At 43.9% G+C, this 25,479-nt stretch overlaps 1 protein-coding gene across 3 annotated transcripts in view; it reads right to left on the bottom strand.

Moving 5' to 3' along the window:
- The window catches only part of NAALADL2 (N-acetylated alpha-linked acidic dipeptidase like 2), a 533,196-nt gene that overhangs the window by 86,638 nt on the left and 421,079 nt on the right, over positions 1-25,479 (bottom strand). For all 3 annotated transcript variants that reach the window (XM_033959140.1, XM_033959141.1, XM_033959142.1), the window contains one exon: positions 7,263-7,358. In XM_033959140.1, the coding sequence (XP_033815031.1) occupies positions 7,263-7,358 (96 nt within the window). The remainder of the gene's footprint in view (positions 1-7,262; positions 7,359-25,479) is intronic.

Raw genomic sequence — 25,479 nt, 5'->3', positions numbered from 1 at the left:
TTTGATTCCATTTTTACTGGGCAAGTTTTAATAGAGATTTGTCCATTTATCATTTCATTGTTCCTAATCGGGAAGAGTATACCGCAGGATTTATTGATGTTGAGGGAAAGTTTATTTATGCGGAGCCAGTCACTGATTTTGTCAAATTTGGTGTTTATTTCTTGTATTTCGCAAATATTTGAAGGATCAGCAGGGTGAAGAAGTTGGATGTCATCTGCATAAGCAAAGATAGTGAAGCCAATGGACTGAGCTAGAGTGAAAAGAGGGGCAAGAAAATAATTGAATAGTAAAGGAGAAAGAATAGAGCCTTGAGGAACGCTGAAAGTCTGAGTAATAAGAGATGAGATTTTCTATTTTGAGTGGACTTTGAAATTACAGTCTTTGAAGTAGAAAGTGAACCTTAAGAGGGCAGAGCAGTGTTGACAGTGGTCGACAGTGTTGAAGGCAGCTGACAAGTTTAGAGAGATAAGGACGGATTTTCGATGATCATGGATGTAATGTATAGTAGAGGTGAGACCAAGTAGGGATAATTCTGTGGAGTAGTTGGAGCGGAAGTCGGTTTGGTATGGGTGAAGCATGTTGGTTCTGTCGAGAAATTCTAGGAGCTGGTTCAGTACTACTTTTTCTGTGAGTTTAGAGATGAGAGGAAGGTTGACGATAGGACAAAAGTTTGCTGGATGTGTTTCATCTAGATTTAGGTTTTTTTAGTATTGGGAAAACTAGAGCAGATTTCCAAGCTTTTGGAACAAAATTAGAAGTAAGACTTTTTGTTATCATTTCCAAAATGAATGGGTCAAAAATAGGGAAGAATTTTTTTAGAATTGAAGGAGGGATGCTGGGTTGGGAAGTTGGGTTATTAAGGGCGTTTATCGATTGGAAGACTTTGAGTAGGTCTGGTAAGGAAGGAGGTTTAAGATTAGAAAGAGTGCTGAAGGATAAAAGATTTGTCTGGTCTGAAGAATCCAGAGACTGTAAGGGTATGGATTGTCCTAGGTTTGATCTGATATCTTTTATTTTCTAGTCAAAGAAGTTAGCCTGAGTTGGACATTTTGTGCAAGACACCCTCAAATCCAGTAGGAAAAATGTCCATTTTCAAAGCTGCCAAACGTCTATCTTTTATTTTTGAAAATGAGCTAGGTATAAGTTTTGGTCCTTAGGACGTCTACCTTTTTTGCCCATTTTCAAAAATAAAAACGTCCATGTGAAAAAATATACATACACAAGTTTTGTAGACGCACCCAACTACCTTGTCTGATTGCGGCAGAGGAATCTCCATCAGCTGAGCCAGTTTTGGGGATTCCTCGCAGCTCAGCTGATGAAATTCCCTCTGCCAGGTTCAGTAGAGCTGCGGAGCCCTACACCCCTCCCCCTCACATCCCCCTGACATCCGCAGACCTCCCCCTGACTTCCCACTGCATCCTAAGATGCATTGGGAGGGAGAAGCCCCGTCATTTGCAGCATGTAGTCCTAAAGGCAGGAGGGTGTGTGCTTCCCTCCTGCCATTTTCTCATCCAAAGATACAGGGAGGAGGGGTCTGGGGATGTGGGAGGGGGGCCCAGGAATATTGGGAGGATGTGGGTAGGGCAGAGATGTCAGGGGGATGTCAGGGAGAGGGGTGTAGGGCTCCGCGGCTCTGCTGATCCTAACAGGGAGAATCCCCATCAGCTGAGCTGTCAAGAATCCCCAAAACTGGCTCAGTTGATGGGGATTCCTCTGCCATGATCAGCTGATGGGAAGCCTAAGGGTTTTTGGTTTTTTACCACTCTTCGGGTGATAGGAGGAGGTCGTGACCACTGCGGGAATAAGGGGGGGGGTCATGCCTTAAATCCTTCAGTGGCCTTCTTTGTGGAACTTAGACGCAACTCAAACAGGTCTAAGTGCTGGTGTCTAAATTCCCTCTAGAAAAGCTTTGATTATGGCTGGGATATGTCCAGGTTGAAGCCCGCCCATAACACACCTCCCAACACACTTCTTTGATCTGTGGACACACAGCAGCTTAGAAGTGCTGCCTCAAATCCAGAAAATTGGTTTTGATTATCGGCACTTGGACGTCCCTTCTATCAGGACGTCCAATAGCTGACTTAGGCTGGTTTTTGGACGTTTTAATGTTTTGATTTTGAGTCCCATAACATATGCTGGATTTTACTAAATGGGGGGTAGAGGTTTCTACCGCAGGCCAGTGAATTAAATGATCTGATGCTCATAGAATTGCTAGGAGCGTGGGAGCATTTGCCTTGTCGGCTCGTGGTAGAAGAATCTACTGCCGTTTAGTAAAAGGAGCCCGTAATTAGCTAATTGGGATTAAATTGGCATTTAATTGGAGATAAATGCCAATAACAAGAACTAATTAGCCCTTGTGTGCTTAACTGGTAGTACGCCCCTATTCTGTATGAAAAAGTAGCTGAAAAAACTCTCTTTAACTTTACACCTTTACTTGATGGCAATATTAGTTCTCTTTCGAGTGCCATAATTAGTGTTTTAAGCAATCCTACCATATACAAAGGAGCAAGACCACGTATTATCTTAAAAGCAAGACAGAATATCTTAAAATAGATTCTTGCTTCGATTGGTAACAAACGAAGCTTAATGTAGCTTGGTGTAATCCTAAAAGACTTCCCAAGGGAGTAAATCAAACACATAGCTGTATTTTGTGTAGTTTGAAGCTTCCTTAGCAAGCGAGTAGATCTGTTCAATCAGTTTTAGTGAGAGAAAATATGAATATTCATCAGAAATTAGTATTTCTGGAGACTCATGAATTTAGATTCATTCTAAGATTTCTAAACTTTCCTCAGTCTCCCGTCCTCTCACCACTGGAGATGGTTAAAAAATATTTGAAAGAAAATCTGCAGATTCTGGATGAAACAATACCATCGATCAATAAAGCTTTCTATGTTAATTCAGGAAGTCCAGGTACACAATTAACTAAGGGAAGGAGTGAAGGAGCCAGTTTTGATCTTACTGACTTCCTTGAAGATTCTAGGCCTGTAGTGACTAAGGCGACCCTTTTAGCTTCTTTTGCCCTGAAATATGATAGAAATTGAATTGTTCATATGCACTTTCGTTTCAAAGATTTTAAATTTCTGGGACATTCGGTTTTGATTTTTCTTGACCTAAAAAGGGCCACACAATTGAGAAGAAAGGCTTTTTTAGCTTTTAAATCTCAAGTTCTAGCCCTTAAAGGGACTTATTTCCTTCATTTTCCATGTAAATGTATTATTAAGATTGCTGAAAAGACATGTTTTTCATGACCCAGAACATTTGATAAATTTTCTCTTATCAAGACAGATTCCACTGAGCGACATGAGAAAATGAATAGGAACCCCACTTAAGTTCTATTAAGAATTTTCCTATAAACTTATTTGGAATACTTATGCTTTTCCTATTTTAGACCCCTATCTTTGCTGTAATCTTATCTCCCCCTGGCTCTAATTATTTCTTTAAATTGTTTTTGGTTTTGTTTTTTTGTAATAGATACTTACATTATATATATGGTTTTGTTTATTTCTTTGAATTTTTATATATGGTCTATGTTTTCTTTAATAAGTGTTGCACTTGAATTGCAAAATTAAAAAAATAGAATTTTTTTTAAAAAAAATCAAGTGAATAGAACTTTGTGTAATACCTAATGTGACCATACGTCCCGTTTTGAGATCGCCTATCCCGTTGTCCCCACGTACAGCTTCGGGACGCTGAAATATCCCGTTTTCAGAAACGGCGTCCCAAAGATGTGTGTGTGGATAACGGGACAGGTGATCTGCTTCCCCAACGCGACGCAGCAACAGATCAGGTGCGTGCAACGACTGCACAAGCCTTCCCCCCCCCCTTGATGTCAATTCTGATGTCGGAGACGAAGTTCCGAGCCAGAAGTCCATCTCACCATAACCCCCTTATAATGTATGGTGAGCCCAGTGAAACTCCCCTAAAACTTACTACACCCACTTGTCCACCACCCCAATAGCCCTTATGGCTGTAGGTATCACCCATACAGCAGTATTGTAGGGTTTTGGTGGGCTCACACTGTCCAACATAAATGTAGAAGTTAAGAGTGGATTATGGGCCTGGCTTCTCCTCTCTGTGGTTCACTAGCCCACCCACCTGACTACTTAAGACACTTGTGTGATGCTCTACTAGGCTAACCCATACTGCTGTTCTAGAGCCAAGTATGTACTGTTTTATTCAAATTTTTTGGGGTGGGAGGGGGTTAATTACCACTGGGGGAGTGTGAGGGGGTCATTATTTAATCTCTCCAGTGGTCATCTGGTCAGTTTGAGTACCCTTTTGCACTTACATGCTTCTCAAACAGATCTAGTTGAAAACGTCTTGAGTTCCATCCAGGACATCCAGGGAAAGGTTTGATTATAGCTGCAGGACTTCCAAGTCTAAGCCTGCCCAAATCCCACCCATTCCCCGCCTCCCAACAAACCCATTTATACTCTGAACACACAGTGGGTTAGAAGTCCTGCTAGACGTCCAGAAAGTTAGCGTTGAGAATGCCCACTTGAACGTATTGTCCAGTAAGATGTCCAAGTGCTGGTTTACGCTGTCTTTTGGACGTCTATCTTTTTTGAAAATTAGCTCCGTAATATTAAAAAAAAAACATAACATCTCTCTCAATTATATAAAACAAGATAAAAATACCAAAAAATAAAACAGCATTACAAATCTTGATCTTACTTTCTTATCAAGGATGAATTCCATCTCCCAGAGTAAATATAACCATCCATTGTATCAACGGAAGGCTTAAACAAAGAAATGTGGTTTTTAGCAATTTTCTAAACTGCAACACATCTCTAGCAAAGCCTTACAGCCCCTGATATTTCATTCAATAAGAGTAAAAGTTAAATCTCAGAGCGTCCCTAATAGGACGGTTATAAACCGAAGGTGTCCTTAAATAAGAAGGCCTTTAATTTTGATTTCAACTTAACTAAAGATGTTTCTTCCCTTAAATCTATTGCTGAAGAGTTCCAAAGCAGGGGGGCCTAAAGACCTATGGGGTTCATAATAAAAAAAAGGTCTAAAAAGTGTCCTAAATGGCTACTTGGACAATCAAAAAGCTTGATTGTTCAAGTACCCATAACCAAAGCTGGTTTTTAGACGTATCTAAAACCAGCTTAGGCCTTTCCCCTGCCTCTAGACGCACAGAGAGAAAAGAGGCGTGTTTAGAGGAGGGGAAAAGGCGGGCAGTGGGCGAGAGGTGGGCCGACCTACACCTAGGCGTAGAACAGGTATAACCAAAACATTTACAGGTTGCCTAGTTGGCACTTAGACCTTTTTGACTTAGACGAAGTCAAACCAGGTCTAAGTGCAGAAAAAGGGGCCCGCTGAGCTGATGGCCGCTGGCGCGATCAGTTCTCCTCCTTCGCCTAAAAGCCCTTCTGTTGGACGTTTGGGGCTTAGGCGTTTTTTTGTTTCATTATGGGCAAAAAGTGTAGACGTCATGGGGGTGTACTTGTAGACGTAGTGGTGATCTGGGCGTTTAGTAGAGGCAGGCCATAATCAAAACAAGGACGTTTGTTTTGGTTATGGACACTTTCCCTGCTTCTGCTTTGAACGTTTAAGGACTTAGGCCAAAAGGGGACTTAGACTTTTTTTTTGATTATGCCCCTCTATGTATTTCGTGAATTTGTTACTAATGCTTCCTAAATATTGTAACACTAATTTTTAATTTGTATCACCATAATTACTTATGTAAACCGGTTGGGAACTTCATGGAGGTACTGGCAGTATACAAATAAAAACTGTATCCTATTGTATTAATTGGAAATAAATTCTTAACTTCTTTTAACCCAAAAGGCACATCTTCGTAAAAGCTTTGTCAGCGATCTTGTCTAATCGTTTTAACATTTTAGTTATATCAAGCCATCTCTGATCCTTGGGGAAACGATTGAAAAAGAACAGTATACTGAAATTATAAATGCGAGTCTTGGCTTTGAAATTCAAAGGACCTGATGAAAAGGTGGTTTTCTCGGTGTTTTGCTTCACTGAAAAAAAAATTCTTCTCTTCAAAAGAATGGGATGGAAAATGAAACCTCAGGAGACGCGGCATGTTATTACTGTAATCCAGCGTTGCCGGTTTTTTACTTTATTAAAATGTATAGATTTTAATGATTCTGAGAAGCATCAGCAGTTTCATGAGTTTATGCTGGAAGCTAAATATACAGCACTTTAATTAGAATAAAAATAAGATTTCAAAGCAACACGTACTTCAGTGGTCGTGTGCTGAGGTGGTTCTCTCCTAATCAGCAGATATTTTGCAGTATTTTAACTAAACTAAACTAAACCTTAGGTTTGTATACCGCGCCATCTCCGCAAGTGTAGAGCTCGGCACGGTTTACAGAGTTAAGATAAAAAGGAACTACAATGAAGGGTTATAGGAAAGGAACTAAGAAGATAGGGAGGGACAAGGGTACCAGAGAGCGGGAGGTGTTAGATTTTTGATAAGTGCCAAGTTTTCAGGTGTTTGCGGAAGGATTGGAGGGAGCTAGAATTTCTGAGCGGGGATGTGAGGTGGTGTCAGGTCAAAAGCGCGCCGGGACAAAGGCGCGCCCAGACAATTGAGCGCAGCGCGCTCCGCCACGCCACTCTAAATTACTGTTTTTAGCGCTCCGACGGGGGTGTGTGGGGGGAACCCCTCACTTTACTTAATAGACATTGCGCCGCGTTGTGGGGGGTGTGTGGGGTTGTAACTCCCCACATTTTACTGAAAACTTCACTTTTTCCCTGTTTTTAGGGAAAAAGTTCAGTTTACAGTAAAATGTGGAGGGTTACAACCCCCCAAACCCCGCATAACGCCGGCGCGATGTCTATTAAGTAAACTGGGGGGATTCCCCAGCAAAAACCCCCGTCGGAGCCCCTAAAAACTGTAATTTAGAGCGGCGCGGCGGCGCGCGCTGCGCTCAATTGTCGGCGCGCGCTTTTGTCTTTCGCGCCGTTGTCTATGAACCGTATTTTAAGCGAAGCTTAAAAACACACCTGTTCAATAAGTTCCTAGCAGAGCATTAACCTGGTGCCACTGCGGGTGGGCAATACAATGGATACAAGTGCCTATGTTATATTCGTAGGTATATAAATTTACTCGAAATGAATTAGCTGGATGAAGCCAAGAGCATACGTGTTGAATTCATTTGCCTTTCAAGCAGAAAATTTTCAAACACAATCCTGCATTTTCTCTCACTCCACATTGAGCCCAACATTTTGCAACTTTTCCTAAAAAAAAAAATAAATTACCATCTACATAGCATGAGAATCTTTGGTACGCCTACCTTGGCAATGGTCGTATGGAGCATGAAGGAGGGATCCAATTTTTCAGTTTCTAGAGTATCTACTGGAAAAATAGCCTCAGAGAGGAAACTCGGCTTCTGCAGCAAAGGAGAAAGAGAGGTCTTTCAGAATTTGGAGTTTGCTCTTCAAACATTTAGGGCTCCTTTTACGAAAGTGCGTTGGGGCCTTAACGCACGGAATAACGCACGCTAAAATGCCGCGCGACCTAGCCGCTACTGCCCCCCTCTTGAGCAGGCGGTAGTTTTTTGGGTGGCGTGCGCTAGAGCGTGTGCTAATCCGGTGCGTGCGCTAAAAACGCTAGCGCACCTTCGTAAAAAGGAGCCCTTAGTAGATTTGCTCAAATGTTGAGAGAATTCCAGTTGTCTTAAAATTTTCGCACATTGCTGCTAAGTGCCGCTGACTTGGGCTCCCCCTGTCCAGCAGTAGCCCTTCTCCCTTGCTTTTACCTAACCATATTCAAGATCCCATTTCCCCTTTACCTTGCGCTGTTGGGATTTGGGCTCCGGGGGGGGCTGGCTTCTGCATCGTTTGCCGACGCACTCTGGCGCGGGGCCTCTGCTGGGCCACGGGGAGCTGGTTTGGCCACACTGCATCTGTGGAGTTCGTTGTCCGGGCCGCGGGAGGAGTAGGTTGTGTGTGGGAGCCGACAGGATAGCGCCGTGGCTCCCTTCGTCCCTTGCTGGCCCACCCCCCCGCCCCTCCTTCCCTTCCCGCAGTCCCGTTGATACATTTTTGGGTTTGAGGGTGCCCGGTGTCTTCTCTCACGATCGCGCCTGTGTCGGAAGCCTTCTCCTACGCAGGAGCGGCTCGTGGGAGGAGCCATCGTGGCGTGTTCTTTTAAAATAAACTCCAGACTGCGCGAGGTGGAGAGCAGGCAGGCCACTGGCACAGCTAGGCGCGCATGCGCACTCCTACCTGCAAGAGACCTACAGCTCACGGAAAACCGGCGCACGCAGGTGGGAGTGCGCATGCGCGGCTAGAGCTTTATTATATTAGATAATCAATTTCTGTCACGGCCCCTCAAATCTGGAATTCGCTCCCAATCAAGATAAGGGAAGACAAATTACTTAGTAAGTTTAAAAATCTTCTGAAAAGCTGGCTTTTTAAGGACGTTTTTAACTGAGTTATTCAAATTCTATATAATCAGGAAATTCTATATAATCAGGAGACTAACAGCAGACTAACATTCAAGGATTTAAGGGCAAGTTGGATGCACATCTTCTTGAAAGACACATTGAGGGATACGAGTAGCCAAGGTATTCGCCAGGGTAGGCCTGGCTGGGCCTCCGCGTGTGCGGATCGCCGGACTAGATGGACCCAAGGTCTGATCCGGTGCAGGCATTTCTTATGTTCTTATGACAATTGAGCGAGTAACCTTTTCCCATTCTATTGTTTCATTACCTTTTTTTTTTTTTTTTTTTAAATTTGAGTTTAATACATTTACAATATCATAAAGATATCAAGGAAAAAAGGTTTCCATACAAATATTTCAATAGCAAATCATACAACAAACAATCCTTTACAAGCCCACTAAAAAGGGGAAACTTGTTGCTCTTTATCAACTAAATTTAAGGAAAAAACAAAGAAATGAATTGAATTCCGAGGAACCCAAATCATTCCCTACTAAATTTAGGACATGGACTTGCCTACCCTATTTTCTCAATAAAGAAAGAATGAAAAAGAAAAAGACAAAGAAAAAGAAATCTCACTTCTGTTCACGAGCTAACAAAAATTTTTGCAATTGAATGGGATCCCAAAAAACAAATTCAGTATCTTGTATCTTACATTTACAAGGAAACTTTAAGTAAAATGATGCTTCAAGTGCTAATACTCTATTTTTCAATTTCAAAAATTCTTTCCTTCTAAACTGAGTAGCTCTTGAGACATCTGGAAATATACTAACCAAATCCCCACAGAACTTGGTCAGTCTATTTTTAAAGTTAAGTTTCATTAACAACATTTTATCTGTCTCACTCATACATGTTAAGATCATTGTGGATTGAGTCTGAATAACATCTTCAGAATCTTCTAAAAATTCTGTTAAGTTAACATCATCTGTTACCAGATGGTCCACATCCTGTACAGTTTCCTTTTTCTTCTGGGGAATATAATAATAGTTGTTTATTGGAAAGCTATCCGCGTTGGGTATTCCCAAGTATCTCCTTGAAATACTTTCTTAACAATATTTCTGGCAATAACAGATGAGTTACTGGGAAATTAACCAAGCGGAGGTTTTTTACCCCTATGCATATTTTCTTGTTTCATTACCTATATGTCCTTTTTACTTGTTTATGAATTGTATTTAATTCTTTTTTTTTTTTTTGCCTCATGTCTGTTTTATGAAAAGTTATATTAATTGTCTGGTTTAATCAATTTGTTTTTCTTTTTCTTACCCTGATTTTATTGTCATTTGTAAATCGCATTGGATTATGATTTTGCGATCAAATCAAATTTTTAAATAAACTGAAACTTGAAACCTGAAATAAACTTAAACTTAAATTAATTGACACTAATTTGATTTATGCATGCATCTACCCTTCACCCTATTGTATAACATACATGTCTAATTTTCATACGCGCGACTCAAAAGACAGCGTGTCCATCGAGGGGGGCATTCCCAGATTTTAGAAACAATACTGTAGAATACTGTCATTTGGGCACCTAACTTTCACTGGTTGGGCACCAGCATTTACAATGCTAGGTGCAAAATGCATGCTGTAAAGATCTTTTGCAAAAAACTAGCTTACTGCCGATCATCCTGGCCTCTCACCTCTGGCACCATTTGCTACATTCCCTCCACAGTGTTCTAGGTTTTGCTATCAGGGTGACTGACACACCCTCAAAGAAGAAGGGCTCATTTTAAAAACATTATTTGCAACTAGTTTTTAAGCCCGTTACATTAACGGGTGCTAGAATAGATGTGTCTGTCTTTCTTTCTGTCTCTCTCCTTGGCTGCTGTCTGTCTTTCTTTCTTTCTCTCTCTCTCCTTGGCCACTGCCTGTCTGTCTGTCTTTTTTTATTTCTGTCTCTCTCTCTCCTTGGCCACTGTCGTTCTTTCTTTCTTTCTGTCTCTATTCTTGGTCGCCTTCTGTCTTTCTTTCTCTATCTCTCCTTGGCCACTGTCTGTCTGTTTTTCTTTCTTTCTTTCTGTCTCTCTCTCTCACTCTCCTTGGCCACTGTCTGTCTGTCTGTCTTTCTTTCTTTCTTTCTTTCTCTCTCTCCTTGGCAGCTTTCTGTCTTTCTTTCTATCTGTCTCTCTCTCTCTCTGTCACTGCCTAACTTTTCCATCTTAGCATCAATGTGTGTGTCATTGTGTGTATATTCAGTCGGCACCTCTTGCTTTACACTACCCAAACTGTGGTCTTCTTCCCGGTTCTTGTCTTCACCATTCTCATTCTGCTGGGCTGCAAATTCGCCATTCACTGGGGCAGAAACATCTGTACAGGGCTCCTTCCTCTCTGTCTCATTCGTAGCTTCCTCTCCTGTTAGCTTCTCAACGTTCATCATGCTGTTTTTGTTTGTTTTCTGAAGTGGCCCCCTCAGCACGGGCTTTGTTTTCCTTCTGATTTGGTTTCCTTGCTGACTTGGACTGCTGCTTCTTCACATCATCACCAGTGTTGCTGTCACTATCACTGTCCTGCCCTTTTTCCATCTGTTCTCCGGAACTGCCACACGTGCCATAAACTGCCACAGGCTCCACCACTGTACGCATCGCAGAAGCAGCATTGAGAGAAAAGCGCTGCACCGCGCTACCGCTGGCTTTGCCGTCTTCTGTCCCCTGCGGCCCGCCCTCTCTGACTACTTCCTTTTTCCGCTAGGGTTGGCCGCAGTGGATAGAAGACGCCGAAGCCAGCGGTAGCGCGGTGCAACGCTTTTCTCTCAATGCTGCTTCTGCGATGCGTACAGTCGTGGAGCCTGTGGCAGTTTATGGCACGTGTGGCAGTTCTGGAGAACAGATGGAAAAAGGGCAGGACAGTGATAGTGACAGCAACACTGGTGATGACGTGAAGAAGCAGCAGTCCGAGTCAGCAAGGAAACCAAATCAGAAGGAAAACAGCAGTGCAGCGCTGTTCTCTCCATTTAAACGCGGGTGAGCCGGCGAGAAGGAGGAGGTGGTGGTTTTGGCAGTGAGTGAGGGCGGGAGGGGGTAGTCGCCAGCTGTGCTGTGCTTTCCCGATCTGGCCGCCGCATACGCACTCTGGCCACGGACCTACGGATCAGGGATTACAGATCACGCAGGTCTGAGTGCGCATGCGCGGCTAGCGTTTTATTATATAGGATTTTCACATGGAAATTGGAAATGGCATCTATTTGGAAATATGAGGTAGCATTGTAAGAGGGTATGGTCGGCATGATCTGGGTGCATTAAATATGTACACATACATTCCCCATTTCATAAAGAGAATGCATGTGTAGGATATAATATTTCTATGCTAAACGCTAATGCATGCATGTTATCCAATGGACGCATTAGCGTTTAGCACGCGTGTTGATTTAGTGCGTCATAAATGCGCACTAAAACTTTAATAAAAGAGGGCCTAAGTTTCTTTCCCACAACTGAAGAATGAGGAAGCCTTTTGCAAATGATACCCTCTATCTCAGTGGTCTCAAACTCCAACCCTTTGCAGGGCCACATTTTGGATGTCGGTACTTGGAGGGTCGCAGAAAAAAATAGTTAATGTCTTATTAAAGAAATAACCATTTTGCATGAGGTAAAACTCTTTATAGTTTATAAACCTTTCCTTTTGGCTAAGTCTTAATAATAATATTGTCATTCATAGCTAAAGAGACATATGATCAAGAAACGGTTTTATTTTACTTTTGTGATTATGATAAACATACCGAGGGCCTCAAAATAGTACCTGGCGGGCTGCCAGTTTGGACCACTGAGTTAAGGGGAACAGTTAATCTGCTGGCTGGGTTGGAGGGCAGAGGGGAGAACAGGACAATCAAGCCATTGTGACATCACTGATGAGGTTGGCTCTTATTGGTGGAATGAGGCATTATGACATCACAATTTCAGCTCTGCTTCCCAAAGACAAACAGGATGTCATGGTTACAATTAAGTCAGTGGTCTCAAACTCCAACCCTTTGCAGGGCCACATTTTGGATTTGTAGGTACTTGGAGGGCCTCAGAAAAAATAGTTAATGTCTTATTAAAGAAATGACAATTTTGCATGAGGAAAAACTCTTTATAGTTTATAAATCTTTCCTTTTGACTAAGTCTTAATAATAATATTGTCATTTATGGCTAAAGAGACATATGATCAAGAAACTGTTTTATTTTACTTTTGTGATTATGATAAACATACTGAGGGCCTCAAAATAGTACCTGGCGGGCCGCATGTGGCCCCCGGGCCATGAGTTTGAGACCACTGCTCTATCTGATTTTCAGTTCGGATGGTTAATGCTTGCGAAAGGTTTTGAATCTATTGAATTATATAGACTGACAGCCTCCCTATCTCCAGGCCAGGAACTGTGCGGGCGGATGACTAACCCCGATCAAATACGAAACGACTTGAATAAGCCTTCGTGTGGATGCTGCTATAATTTACTGTATTTGCTATGCTCAATCGCTTGTGTATTCCTTAAAGAAAACACACACATAAATTGATGAATTCTGACACATTGGGGGTCTGTTTTTTCTTTTTTTGGTAAGTGTTTCTAGAAGCTTTCAACCTATTTATTTTGATTAGATTCCTTCCACTTATTGCAGCATCTCATTGAACTTATCAGAAGAACATGGGAATTCTGAATCATTGAAATAAAAGCTTGATTGCATTAAAAAAAAATAAATTTGGGAAATGTTATGCATTATTCACAACCAATGAAGCCCTTCATTAATGACATCCGAAAAATGCTAAAAGGAAGAGATACGGTACTTCAGCTTCGATGACTGTAAAAAGTTGTTTGCATTGAATTGCTATTGAAGTGGGTACAGCTGCAAGATTTCTGCGTATGAGAGTTTATAATGCCGCACTCTGGGGAGGAAGAGTACAGAACCACGGGCTGTGGTTCAGCAAAGATGGAATTCAGACTTTGCTTCTCTTTTTATTGCTTCAGGTACAGTTTTAGATTGCGGAGCTTCCTGGGCAGGACAATAACTATAGTATACAGGGAAACAGGGATTGGACGGATTCCTGAGGGATAAAGGGATCGTGGGATACTGAGAGAGGTGCTGGGATGTAACACAGGTATAGAAAGCTAACCAGGTAATAAGTATAGAAACCCAACAGGTCGTGCATGTGCAAGACCGGAGGGTTAGGACTTCGATGGGAAGATAGGACTTCAATGGGAAACCAAGGTGGCAAGGGGGCCCCTTTGGTTATTCAGACAGGTCGTGACCTGTTTGGGCCGCCGCGGGAGCGGACTGCCGGGCAGGATGGACCTATGGTCTGACCCGGCGGAGGCACTGCTTATGTTCTTATGTTATGTTATATTTTATTGAATTTTCTATATTGTTCTCCCAAGGGAGCACAGAACTGTTTACATGAATTTATTCAGGTACTTGAGCATTTTCCCTGTTTCTTCCGGTGGGCTCACAATCTATCTAATGTACCTGGGGCAACAGGGGATTAAGTGACTTGTCCAGGGTCACAAGGAGCAGCATGGGTTTGAACCCACAACCTCAGGGTGCTAAGGCTGTACCTCTAACCACTGTATCACTCTAGAAATCAAGAGTAGTAAAAGTGAGTCAAGTATAGAACAGGGAAGCCATTGTGACATCACTGAGGAGGTTGGCTCTTAGGCATTGGTGGAATGAGGCATTATGATGTCACAATAGCAGCTCTGGTTATCAGAGGCTGAAGCTTTTCACACTATTTATTTATTCAATGTTCTCTCAGGGAAGCTCAGAACAGTTTACATGAATTTATTCAGGTACTCAAGCATTTTTCCCTGTATATCCTGGTGGGCTCACAATCTATCTAATGTACCTAGGCCAATGGAGGGATTAAGTGACATGTCTACGGTCACAAGGAGCATTGCGGGTTTGAACCCACAATCTCAGTGTGCCGAGGCTGTAGCTTTAACCACTGCGTCATACTCGTCCCCTACAGGAGTGGCAACTCATCTTCAGCTTAGATTTAGAAAGCTGTGTAGTTGAATCTAAGCTTTCTGCTTCCCTCCACCCCCTATCACCATTTAGGGCTTGGCTACAACAATTCTAACGTTTCATCTCAATGGTGTTCCAGTTTCCTAGACTAGCACTTTATGTCATGCTCTAGCATCAGCTCCCATATAGACTCATCAGGAGCTGAAATGGAAGCAGGGAGTGTGGAAATTCAATTGAAGAAAATTATTCTCCTACCTATGTGGGGGGTTTCTACTATATGTTTACTGGTTTACTGGCATACGTGGTATTTTGACCTACTAATACGTAGTCCCATTCCCAAAAAAAAGGTAATTCACAGGATATATCACCCCTCATCTCTCCCCTCCTCTTAATACTTCAATGGATTAAGAATTGTGGCGCAACTTCAAAGAGTATATTTAATGGATCCCACAGGAAGAGACAGGCTACACGCTATAGGGCAGTGGTCTCAAACTTGTGGCCCAGGGGCCACATGCCAAGTACTATTTTGAGGCTCTCGATATGTTTATCATAATCACAAAAGTAAAATAAAACAGTTTCTTGATCACATGTCTCTTTAGCTATAAATGACAATATTATTATTAGGACAGCCTAAAGGAAAGATTTATAAACTATAAAGACTTTTACCTCATACAAAATTGTCATTTCTTTAATAAGACATTAACTATTTTTTCTGAGGCCCTCCAAGTACCTACAAATCCAAAATGTGGCCCTGCAAAGGGTTGGAGTTTGAGACCACTGACTTAACTGTAACCATGACATCCTGTTTGTCTTTGGGAAGCAGAGCTGAAATTGTGATGTCATAATGCCTCATTCCACCAATAAAAGCCAACCTCATCAGTGATGTCACAATGGCTTGATTGTCCTGTTCTCCCCTCTGCCCTCCAACCCAGCCAGCAGATTAACTGTTGCCCTTAACTCAGTGGTCTCAAACTCGCAGCCCGCCAGGTACTATTTTAAGGCCCTCGGTATGTTTATCATAATCACAAAAGTAAAATAAAATCGTTTCTTAATCATATGTTTCTTCAGCTATAAATTACTAAATTATTATTAAGACTTAGGGCATTTTAGTGCGCACTAAACCCGCACTACGCGGCTAGAACTAACTCCAGCTCAAAGCTGGCGTTAAGGTCTAGCGCGCATGGCAATTTAGCACATGCTGTTCCGCACATTAATGGATGGAGCAAGAAGTTTATTTGTTGCTGATTTGATTTGCAAGATTATTTTTATATTTTTTGTAACACTCCTTCAGCTGGACATAAAAATAACACAACTAAAAAGAGAATACAGTGGAACCTTGGTTTATGAGCATAATTTGTTCCAGAAACCAAAATACTCGTATATCAAAGCCAGTTTCTCCATAGGAAATAATGGAAACTCACTTTGATACGTTCCCCCCCGAGGCCAGTGGCGCTGCTCCCCTCCCCCCCGCTCGCAAAGACCCCCCTTCCACTCACAAAGACACCCCTCTGCGTGAACCGGCACCCCCGGCCCGAGCAACTTAAACTTACCCCTCCCCCCCCCCCGGTCTGGCACCGACACGCAGCCCACAGGACGTGCCAGTGCCGCTAGAAGATCTTCCTGCTTCTGCAGGCCTTGAGCATGCATCTGCGCATGCTCAAGGCCTTCTAATTCTCCCTCTCGCCGAGATTCTCAGACAGGGAGGTAAGTTAAAGTTGTTCAGGTGGGGGGTGACGATTCACGCGGGGGGGGGGTTGCTAGTTCGAGCAGGGGGGCCTTTGCGAATGGGGGCGGAGCGATGCCAGTTATCGGGGGGAGGGGAGTGCTTGCAAATCGAGCCAACACTCGTCTTGACTGTATTAGTGTACGGATAGCATTAAAAGCTATTCCATAGTATTACTGCATTCTTCAGAATTTTGGTCTCATTTCCCCTTTCAGGGAGAGGCACATCCTGTAGGCCATCAGCTGGCACTGGTGCCTCTCCTCCTCCCCAGTGAGCCGCGGCACACCTGAAATCTCAGGAGACACACTGGTGTGCCACGGCACACAGTTTGTGATACACTGCCCTAAGTAGAAGGCATCAAGGGGTATTGATGCCCCTGTATAAGACTTTGGTGAGACCTCATTTAGAATATTGTGTATAATTCTAGAGGCAGCACCTTCAAAAAGATATAAAAAGGATTGAGTCGGTCCAGAGGAAGCTATTAAAATGGTGCGTGGTATTTGTCATAAGGCGTATGGGGACAGACTTAAAGATCTCAATCTGTATACGTTGGAGGAAAGGCGGGAGAGGGGAGATATGAGAGAGACATATAAATACCTACGTAATGTAAATGCGCACGAGTCGAGTCTCTTTCATTTGAAAGGAAGCTCTGGCATGATAAGATGAAGTTAAGAGGTGACAGGCTCAGGAGTAATCTAAGGAAATACTTTTTTACAGAAAGGGTGGAGATGCGTGGAACAGTCTCCCGGAAGAGGTGGTGGAGACAGAGACTTTGTCTGAATTCAAGAGGGCCTGGGATAGGCACGTGGGATCTCTTGGAGAGAGAAAGAGATAATAGTTACTGCGAATGGGCAGCTCTATGACCTCACAATGCAGGTCACAGACCCTTAGCCTATAGGAAGAAGAGATGCAAATGTTAAGAGCTTTAGCCAATAGGGAGAGGAGGAGATAATGGTTACTGCAGATGGGCAAACTAGATGGGCCATTTGGCCTTTATCCGCCATCATGTTTCTAAGTTTACCTGCCTGTATGGAAAGTGCACCAAATGCAGGGCAGATGCGGGGCAAACCCCTTCTATCTACTGCACTGTCTTTGCACTTCCTGCACTATAGACTGGGCTACTGCCACACCGAATGTGCAGCACCCTAACGTGCTTTCGTAAATCCATTAATTGGAGAATAGAATTATGGTCAAGCAATCGCCAGTCTCTGAAAAGCCACTTTCTTTAAAAACAATAACTTCAGATGCATATATGAGAGTGACTGAATTGAATGACCCATTTCTTTCCAGCACAGCGCTAAAAGCAAAACATGCGGCGGCGGTTTTAAAGTCCTTGAGCCGAGATGCAGATGCAGCCAAGTAGAAGTTTCCAAAATGGGCTTTTACATACACAGCAGGCCTTGTTGAAACTGCAGCTGTGCTGGGCTTTAACTGTGAATTAAGGATTCATCGTGTTACAGAGATTAGAGAAAGTGGGCCTCTTCTCCCTTGAAAAGAGGAGACTGAGAGGGGACATGATCGAAACATTCAAGATAACGAAGGGAATAGACTTAGCAGAGAAAGACAGGTTGTTCACCCTCTCCAAGGTAGGGAGAACGAGAGGGCACTCTCTAAAAGTTAAAAGGGGATAGATTCCGTACAAACGTGAGGAAGCTCTTCTTCACCCAGAGAGTGGTAGAGAACTGGAATGCTCTTCTGGAGGCTGTCATAGGGGAAAACACCCTCCAGGGACTCAAGACAAAGTTAGACAAGTTCCTGCTGGACCGGAACGTACGCAGGTAAGGCTAAATTTTCATACAGTTTATCACACGGTTTTTTCAAAGTGCAAACTTTTTTTTGTCAATAATTGTGCAATATGTTTGAGGCAGCGTTTACCCGCAATCTGCTTTAAAAAGCTCACCTGCTCCCTGAAGAAAGGCTTGAAACGGATACTCCGTCGGAGAGGTGTTTCTGCTAAGCAAGCTAAGTACACGGTGGTTAAAATTGGGTGCATTTAGATGTTTTATTGATCAATTGAACAATGAAAAATTAGGTAATAAGGAGATGAAACAAATGATTTGAAGTGTATATAAGTGTATATAACAAACCAACCAACGGGACTAATGAGGAGCCCAGCCGGCATTCTGAAGACCCCCCAGGGTTGAACATAAACAAGTTTGCACAATTATTGGCAAAAAAGAGTTTGCACTTTGAAAAAAACTGTGTGATAAACTGTATGAAAATTTTGAGAACTAAGGGGTCCTTTTACTAAGGTGCGCTAGTGGTTTTAGCGCACGCTACAGTGCCGCGCGTGCAAAATGCTAACACCTCCATGGAGCTTGCATTAGCATTTTTCATTTAGCGCATGGTTAGCGCGCGCTAAATACGCTAGCGCACCTTAGTAAAAGGTCCTTTTACTAAGGTGCGCTAGTGGTTTTAGCGCACCCTACAATGCTGCGCGTGCAAAATGCTAACACCTCCATGGAGCTTGCATTAGAATTTTTCATTTAGCGCATGGTTAGCGTGCGCTTAAAAACGCTAGCGCATCTTAGTAAAAGGAGCGCTAAGTTATATTGCTATATAGCAGCTACCATGACTTTGTAAAAGGGGAGGCGGGGGGGGGGGGGAGTTAGTTCGCAGACAGCTGTCTTAAAATTTGTTCTCCCAATTACAAATAGGCTCCTACCATGTTGTCTCAGGAAGTTGGACTTCCAGAAAGCGTTCGACAAGGTTCCACATGAAAGACTTCTCAGGAAACTACAAAGCCATGGAATAGAGGGAGATATAGTAAGATGGATAGGCAAATGGCTGGAGAACAGAAAACAGAGAGTGGGCATAAATGGGAAGTTGTCGGACTGGGAGAATGTGACTAGCAGTGTGCCCCAGGGCTCGTACTTGGGCCCATCTTATTTAATATTTTCGTCAGTGACCTAGAAGAAGGAACATCCAGTGAGATCATCAAGTTTGCAGACGACACAAAGCTATGCCGGGCAATCAGATCGCAGAAGGATAGCGAGGAACTCCAGAGCGACTTGTGTCGATTGAAGACATGGGCAGAGAAATGGCAGATGAAGTTTAATGTGGAAAAGTGCAAAGTGATGCATTTAGGCAGAAAGAACAAGGAACTCGAGTATAGAACGTCAGGTGCAACTCTGTGTAAGAGCGAACAAGAAAAGGACCTGGGTGTACTGATAAGATAGGATCCTGAAACCGTCAGCACAATGCGCAGCGGCGGCGAAGAAAGCAAATAGAATGCTAGGCATGATAAAGAAGGGAATCACGAGTAGATCGGAGAAAGTAATAATGCCGCTTTATAGAGCGATGGTCAGACCACACTTGGAATACTGTGTCCAACATTGGTCTCCCAACCTAAGGAAGGATATAAAACTGCTGGAGAGGGTGCAGAGACGAGCAACAAAACTAGTAAAAGGGATGGAGAACCTGGAATACGAGGATCGACTTAAGAGACTGGGGTTGTTCTCCCTTGGGAAGAGGAGACTGCAAGGGGATCTGATCGAGACTTTCAAAATTCTGAAAGGAATCGACAAATTAGAGCAGGAAAAACAGTTATTTCCAATGTCCAATGTGACACGGACAAGAGGGCATGGACTGAAGCTAAGGGGGACAAGTCCAGGACAAATATCAGGAAGTTCTGTTTCACGCAGCGAGTGGTGGACACCTGGAATGCTCTCCTAGAGGAGGTTATTGTGGAATCCACCGTTTTAGGATTTAAAGGTAAACTACCGTATTTTCAAGCATATAACGCGCGCGTTATACACGATTTTACAAACCATGCATAACCGTGCGTGTTATATGTGTGAGCGCGTTTTACAACTTTTTTTTTTCAATCCGATCGGCATCCCCCTGCGAACCGGCATCCTCCCCCCGCTCACGTCACCCCCCTCCCCCGCGATCCTACATCCCCCCCCCAGCACCGCAAAACATGTCTTACCCGATTGGGCACTGGCACCGGCACCAGCACCAATGCACAGGATGTGCCAGTGCCAGTGCCCGAAGATCCTCCCTCGTTGGTTTGGGTTGGTTTGGGCTGGGCTGAGCTAGGCGGTGCGGTGCAGGAGAGATCCTCCTTCTTCCTGCGCCGGGCTGGACTAGGCTTTGAGCATTTGCGCATGCTCAAAACCTTCTGGTCTCGCAGAGAGAGCGAGACCAGAAGGCTCTGAGCATGCGCAAATGCTCAAAGCCTAGTCCAGCCCGGCGCAGGAAGAAGGAGGACCTCTCCTGCACCGCACCGCCCAGCCCAAACCAACCCAAACCAACAAGGGAGGATCTTCGGGCACTGGCACTGGCACATCCTGTGCATTGGTGCTGGTGCCGGTGCCCAATCGGGTAAGACATGTTTTGCGGTGCTGGGGAGGGATGTAGGATCACTGGGGAGGGGGTTTGACGTGAGCGGGGGGGGGGAGGATGCCGGTTCGTAGGGGGGATGCCGGATCGGATTGAAAAAAAAAAGTTGTAAAACGCGGGTAAGCGAGCGGGGGGGGGGAGGATGCCGGTTCGTAGGGGGGATGCCGGATCGGATTGAAAAAAAAAGTTGTAAAACACGGGTAAGCGAGCGGGGGGGAGGATGCCGGTTCGTAGGGGGGATGCCGGATCGGATTTAAAAAAAAAAGTTGTAAAATGAGGGTAAGTGAGCGGGGGGGAGGATGCCGGTTCGGAGTAGGCGGGAGGAGGTTTTAGCATGCGTGGTATACGTGTGTGCGCGCTATATTAAATTTTTTTTATATAGATTTGTGTTCCCCGCGCGCTATACCCGTGTGCGTGTTTTACACGGGTGCACATTATCTACGTGAAAATACGGTAGATGCACATCTCTTTATGAGAGGCATAGAGTAATATGGGTGACTAAAATTATGCCAGGGTACACCTGGCGGGGCCTTCGCGTGTGCGGATCGCCAGACTTGATGGACCTAAGGTCTGATCCGCAGCTCTTATGTTCTTATGAAGCCTAAAAAGAGGCACATGTAATACATTAGAAAAACTCAAACGAAGGCAAAACAAAAATAATTTACACACAAGAAAAGACATGCAACTTTACTGCTGCATGAAGTCCATTTTCACAAAAGTGAGCTGCATTTCTCTTTTATGTACCAAGAAGTTTTCTCTTTGATATTAACAGACATTAAAAAAAAAATCTAATCATATGGAAAGAATAATTCTATAAATTAATAAATCAAGTAGTGCTTTAAATCTAAAAAGAGAAAAAAAAAACAACCAAAAAACATTTCATGCACTAATGGGGAAAAAATGCCTTGAGAGAGCTCTAATGAAAGTTCAAAGTTATCTTCACAAAAGTAATGCATATTTCAAAAGAAATAAAAATCATTATGCATTCTCTCTAAAGAGGATACAATGTCACACTGTCAGAATTCTAAACTACTCTACATATAAATGCCATCCTAAAAATATGTCTTTTCATTTTCTATGTGAAATTAGCTTAGTTGGCCATGATATTATTGTGTCTTGCTTTGGACATGAATACTATGACAGGTAATTTTTATACATAGAAACATAGAAACGTGATGGCAGATAAAGACCAAATGGCCCATCCAGTCTGCCCATCCACAGTAACCATTATCTCTTCCTCTCTCTGAAAGATCCCATGTGCCTATCCCAGGTAGAGAGCTGCACGGGAACGGGGACAACGGGAATCCCGTGGGACCCGCGGGTTCCCCCTTCGGGTCACAGGGATCCCATGGGGACGCCCCCTAGGGTCACGGGAATCCCGTGGGAATGCCCCCTAGGGTCGCAGGGATCCCGTGGGGACGCCTCCGAGGGTCGCGGGGTTCCTGTGGGGCTGGATGTACTCAGTCGCATGGCTCTTCTTCTCTCTACCTGCTCTGCTTGCAGCGCAGAGCCGAACGGAAGTCTTCCCGACGTCAGTGCTGACGTCGGAGGGGAGGGAGGGCTTAAACAAAGCCCTCCCTCCCTCCGACATCAGCGCTGACATCGGGAAGACTTCCATTCGGCTCTGTGCTGCAGGCAGGGCAGGTAAGGAGACGGAGAGTAGCCTCGCAGTTCGAGTGGCTACCAAGGGAGGGGGCGGTCCACCCTGGATGCAGCACAGCCGGCCAGGTCCCCTTACTTTTGTGGCGCTTCCCCGACCGACCGACAACAGCCCCGGTCTGACAATCCTCCCTGCCCTGTAGCCGCGAATCTAAATTACCTTCTTACAAATAGAAATCGAAGTGACAGTAAAACCCAAAATTTGAAAAAATGTCACTCACCAGCAGCGGGTCCAATATCTCAGATCTCATATTAAAAGGTGGAGAAAAAGCCTTAGTTATAAATCATGTAGCAATCATTGATGATTTTTAGGCTAGCGTTGTTTTTATCATTGGCAAAAAAACTCACACCGGAAGAATTGCTGGTTCTCGCTATTTGTGCTTTGCTCTCCTGTGCCTTTGTGCACACTAGGAATAAACGCTGCTCAGATGGAAGTTGTTATTAATTGTGAGTCCCTGAAGAAACCATCGGACGGGTGGTGAAACAAAGGGCTCCTTTTATCAAGGCGTGCTACGGGGGATAGCGCGTCGGACGTGCTAACCCCCGCGGCAGCCTATAATCCTAACGCCTCGTCAATGGAGGCGTTAGGTGCTAGCGCGGCAGGCGGTTTAACGCGCGGTATTCCGCGCGTTAAACCGCTACCGCGCCTTTGTAAAAGGACCCCAAAATCTTGTAGGAATTGTTGGCCTGTCGTCGTGTTACTGCTGCAACCTTCAAACGCCATTTAATTGAAGATGTCTGCTATCGGCGAAGTTTGGTTATGACAGCAAGGTTCTGGCGTCAGAGCTAAGTTTTTTTCTCTCTAGTTTTCATCTGTTAATTGAATGCCTTTTAAATATTGACTCGCCTTGATATAAAATGTCTTTATGAGTTTAGGCCTCTTTTGATATTTATAAAAATACTAGTATTTTAGCCCGTTACATTAACGGGTGCTAGAGTAGACATCTATTTTGGGGTTGGTTTTTTTCTTTGTCTCTTTCTCCTTGGATGCTGTCTGTCTGTCATTCTTTCTGTCTGTGTCTCTCCCTGGCCCCCGTCTATCTTTCTTTCTGTCTCTGTATTTCTCTGTTGTGCCATGCCTGCCTGTCTCTCAGTGGCCCCTTTCCTATGTCCATACTGTCCCATCCTATGTCCTTAGTGCCCTCAGTGCCTCCTTCCCATGTCCTTAGTGCCCCCAGTGCATCCTTCCTGTGTCCTTAGTGCCCCCAGTGCCTCCTTCCCGTGTCCTTAGTGCCCCCAGTGCCTCTGTCTTGTGTCCTTAGTGCCCTCAGTGCCCCTTCCTATGTCCTTAGTGCCCCCCAGTGCCTCCTTCCTATGTCCCTCACACTGCCTTCCAGACTTTGACCCAACCCCACCCCCGAAGCCAGCCTGCCTTCCTCCCATCCCCCTGTGTAGCAGACCCAATAAGCAGCATCTTTAAATTTGTACCCCCCTCCCGTCCCCCCTGTGCAGTAGAACCGGTGATCAGCCTGTTTCCATCTTCCCCCGCCTCTGCCACCGTGCATCCGACCCCATTGACTCTCCCATCCGCCCCTCCCACAGCTAGATGACCTCGGCGTTTCGTTTCCGGCTCCGGGTAGGTTTGTCGGCTGCGCCTCTGGCCGGGTTGTGGGGGAGGGAAGGAGGCGGCCGACATCCGACTCAGGCCGCCGCGCCGCAGGAGAAGCAGTGTCCAACTTAAAACCCGGAAGGGTTACCTTAAAATGTTTTCCGGGTTTGGCTGCCGCGGTCGACATCCGCCTGGGGGGGGGGAGGAAGAGAGAGAGCGGAGAGGCGGCGACCGCTGCGTCTTTCAACAGGGAGCAGGACAGACCGTAAGGTGCGCATGTGCACTTCCTATGTGTCGCTACAGCTCACGGAAAACCGGCGCACACATAGGAAGTGCGCATGTGCGGCCTAGCGTTTTATTATATTAGATTTATGAAAATATATATAAAAAGTTTTTTTCTACTGTGCACAGTAGTGGTTTTGATGCTCTCTGGATCCCTGCATTCTTTTTGGTGTGAGTTTTTTGTCAATGATAAAAACAACACTAGCCTAAAAATCATCAATGATTGCCACGTGATATATAACTGAGGCTTCTTCTCCACCTTCTTTATGTGAATGTTGGATCTGAGAAATTGGACCCGCTGCTGGAGAGTGACATTTTTTTCAAATTTTGGATTTAAATGTCTCTATCAAATCTCCCCTCTCCCGCTGTTCCTTCTTGTGTCATTTTGACTGATAATACAAGAACCAAGTTTCAAGTTTCAAGTTTATTAACTTTTAATATACCGACCATCAACAAGTATCTGGCCGGTTAACAATAAAATTTTAAAAAGAAGAAAAAATAATAGATATTTAAAAATGATGAGAGTGAACATCAAAGACATTAACTAGACAGACTTGAAAGTGAGGGTAAAAAGGGAAAGGAGGGGAAAAGTTACATATTTTGAGAAGAGAAGGAGAAAGTGGGAGTGGGGTAAAACATATTGGGTGGGGTCGCTTTTTTAAAGCGGTTGGTTGAGTAAGAGAGGAACAGAAAAGAGAAGGAGAGAGAAAAGAAGAAAAAAAAAAAGAGAAAAAAACTCTAAACACAAGTAAAGGCGTCACGAAATAAAAAAGTCTTCAGGCTTATCTTGAATTTATCTAGATGTTGTTCATCTCGGAATTGCTGTGGCAGAGCATTCTACTGCAAAATTTATTTTCCGGGTGTAAAATAAGTCTTTTATGGAAGGAATTAGCAGGAGTTTTTGATCTGTTGACCTCAGAGTACATGTTGGGCATTGAGGAATGAGAAGCTTATCAAGATATGAAGGCTGATGAGAGAGTTTTATTTTAAAGGTCAGCAGGATGATTTCATAGGTGATACGATGTGTGATAGGGAGCCAATGTGCTTCTTTCAGAAGCGGGGTAACATGATCATATTTGCCTTTAATTATAATGTGTTTGTAGATTTCACTTAGCAAAAATCTAGATAGTTCCTCTTAAAAAAAAAAAAAAGGCATGGTACTAGTTAAACTAATCCAATCTAATCCAGTATTTCTGAGTTGCGGTATGCCTAAATAGATTCAAGGCGATTTACAATATAAGGAATTAGAGAAGGAATTATAGCTGTTCGAGGAGGACCTCGTTATGAACAGATTAATGGGGAAAGAGGTTTGAGGTTCCATTACTGCGCTGGTTTAACATTTGAGTTGAGTATGGGATTTAGTGTGTGCTTTCAAGGAGGAAAGTTTTTAGGGTTTTTAAAAAATCTGTTGTAGAATGTTTCTAACCTAATTTCAGAGCGACGGCGGCAAAAAGGGTGAACAGAATGCTAGTAATGATTAAGAAGGGGATCACGAACAGATTGGAGAAGGTTATCATGCCGCTGTACCAGGCTATGGTATGCCCCCACCTGGAATACTGCATCCAACGCTGGTCGCCGTACATGAAG

Source organism: Geotrypetes seraphini, chromosome 9 (genome assembly GCF_902459505.1).
Source record: "Geotrypetes seraphini chromosome 9, aGeoSer1.1, whole genome shotgun sequence".
NCBI classification, from domain to species: domain Eukaryota; kingdom Metazoa; phylum Chordata; class Amphibia; order Gymnophiona; family Dermophiidae; genus Geotrypetes; species Geotrypetes seraphini.
This window is presented reverse-complemented; position numbering and strand designations above follow the sequence as displayed.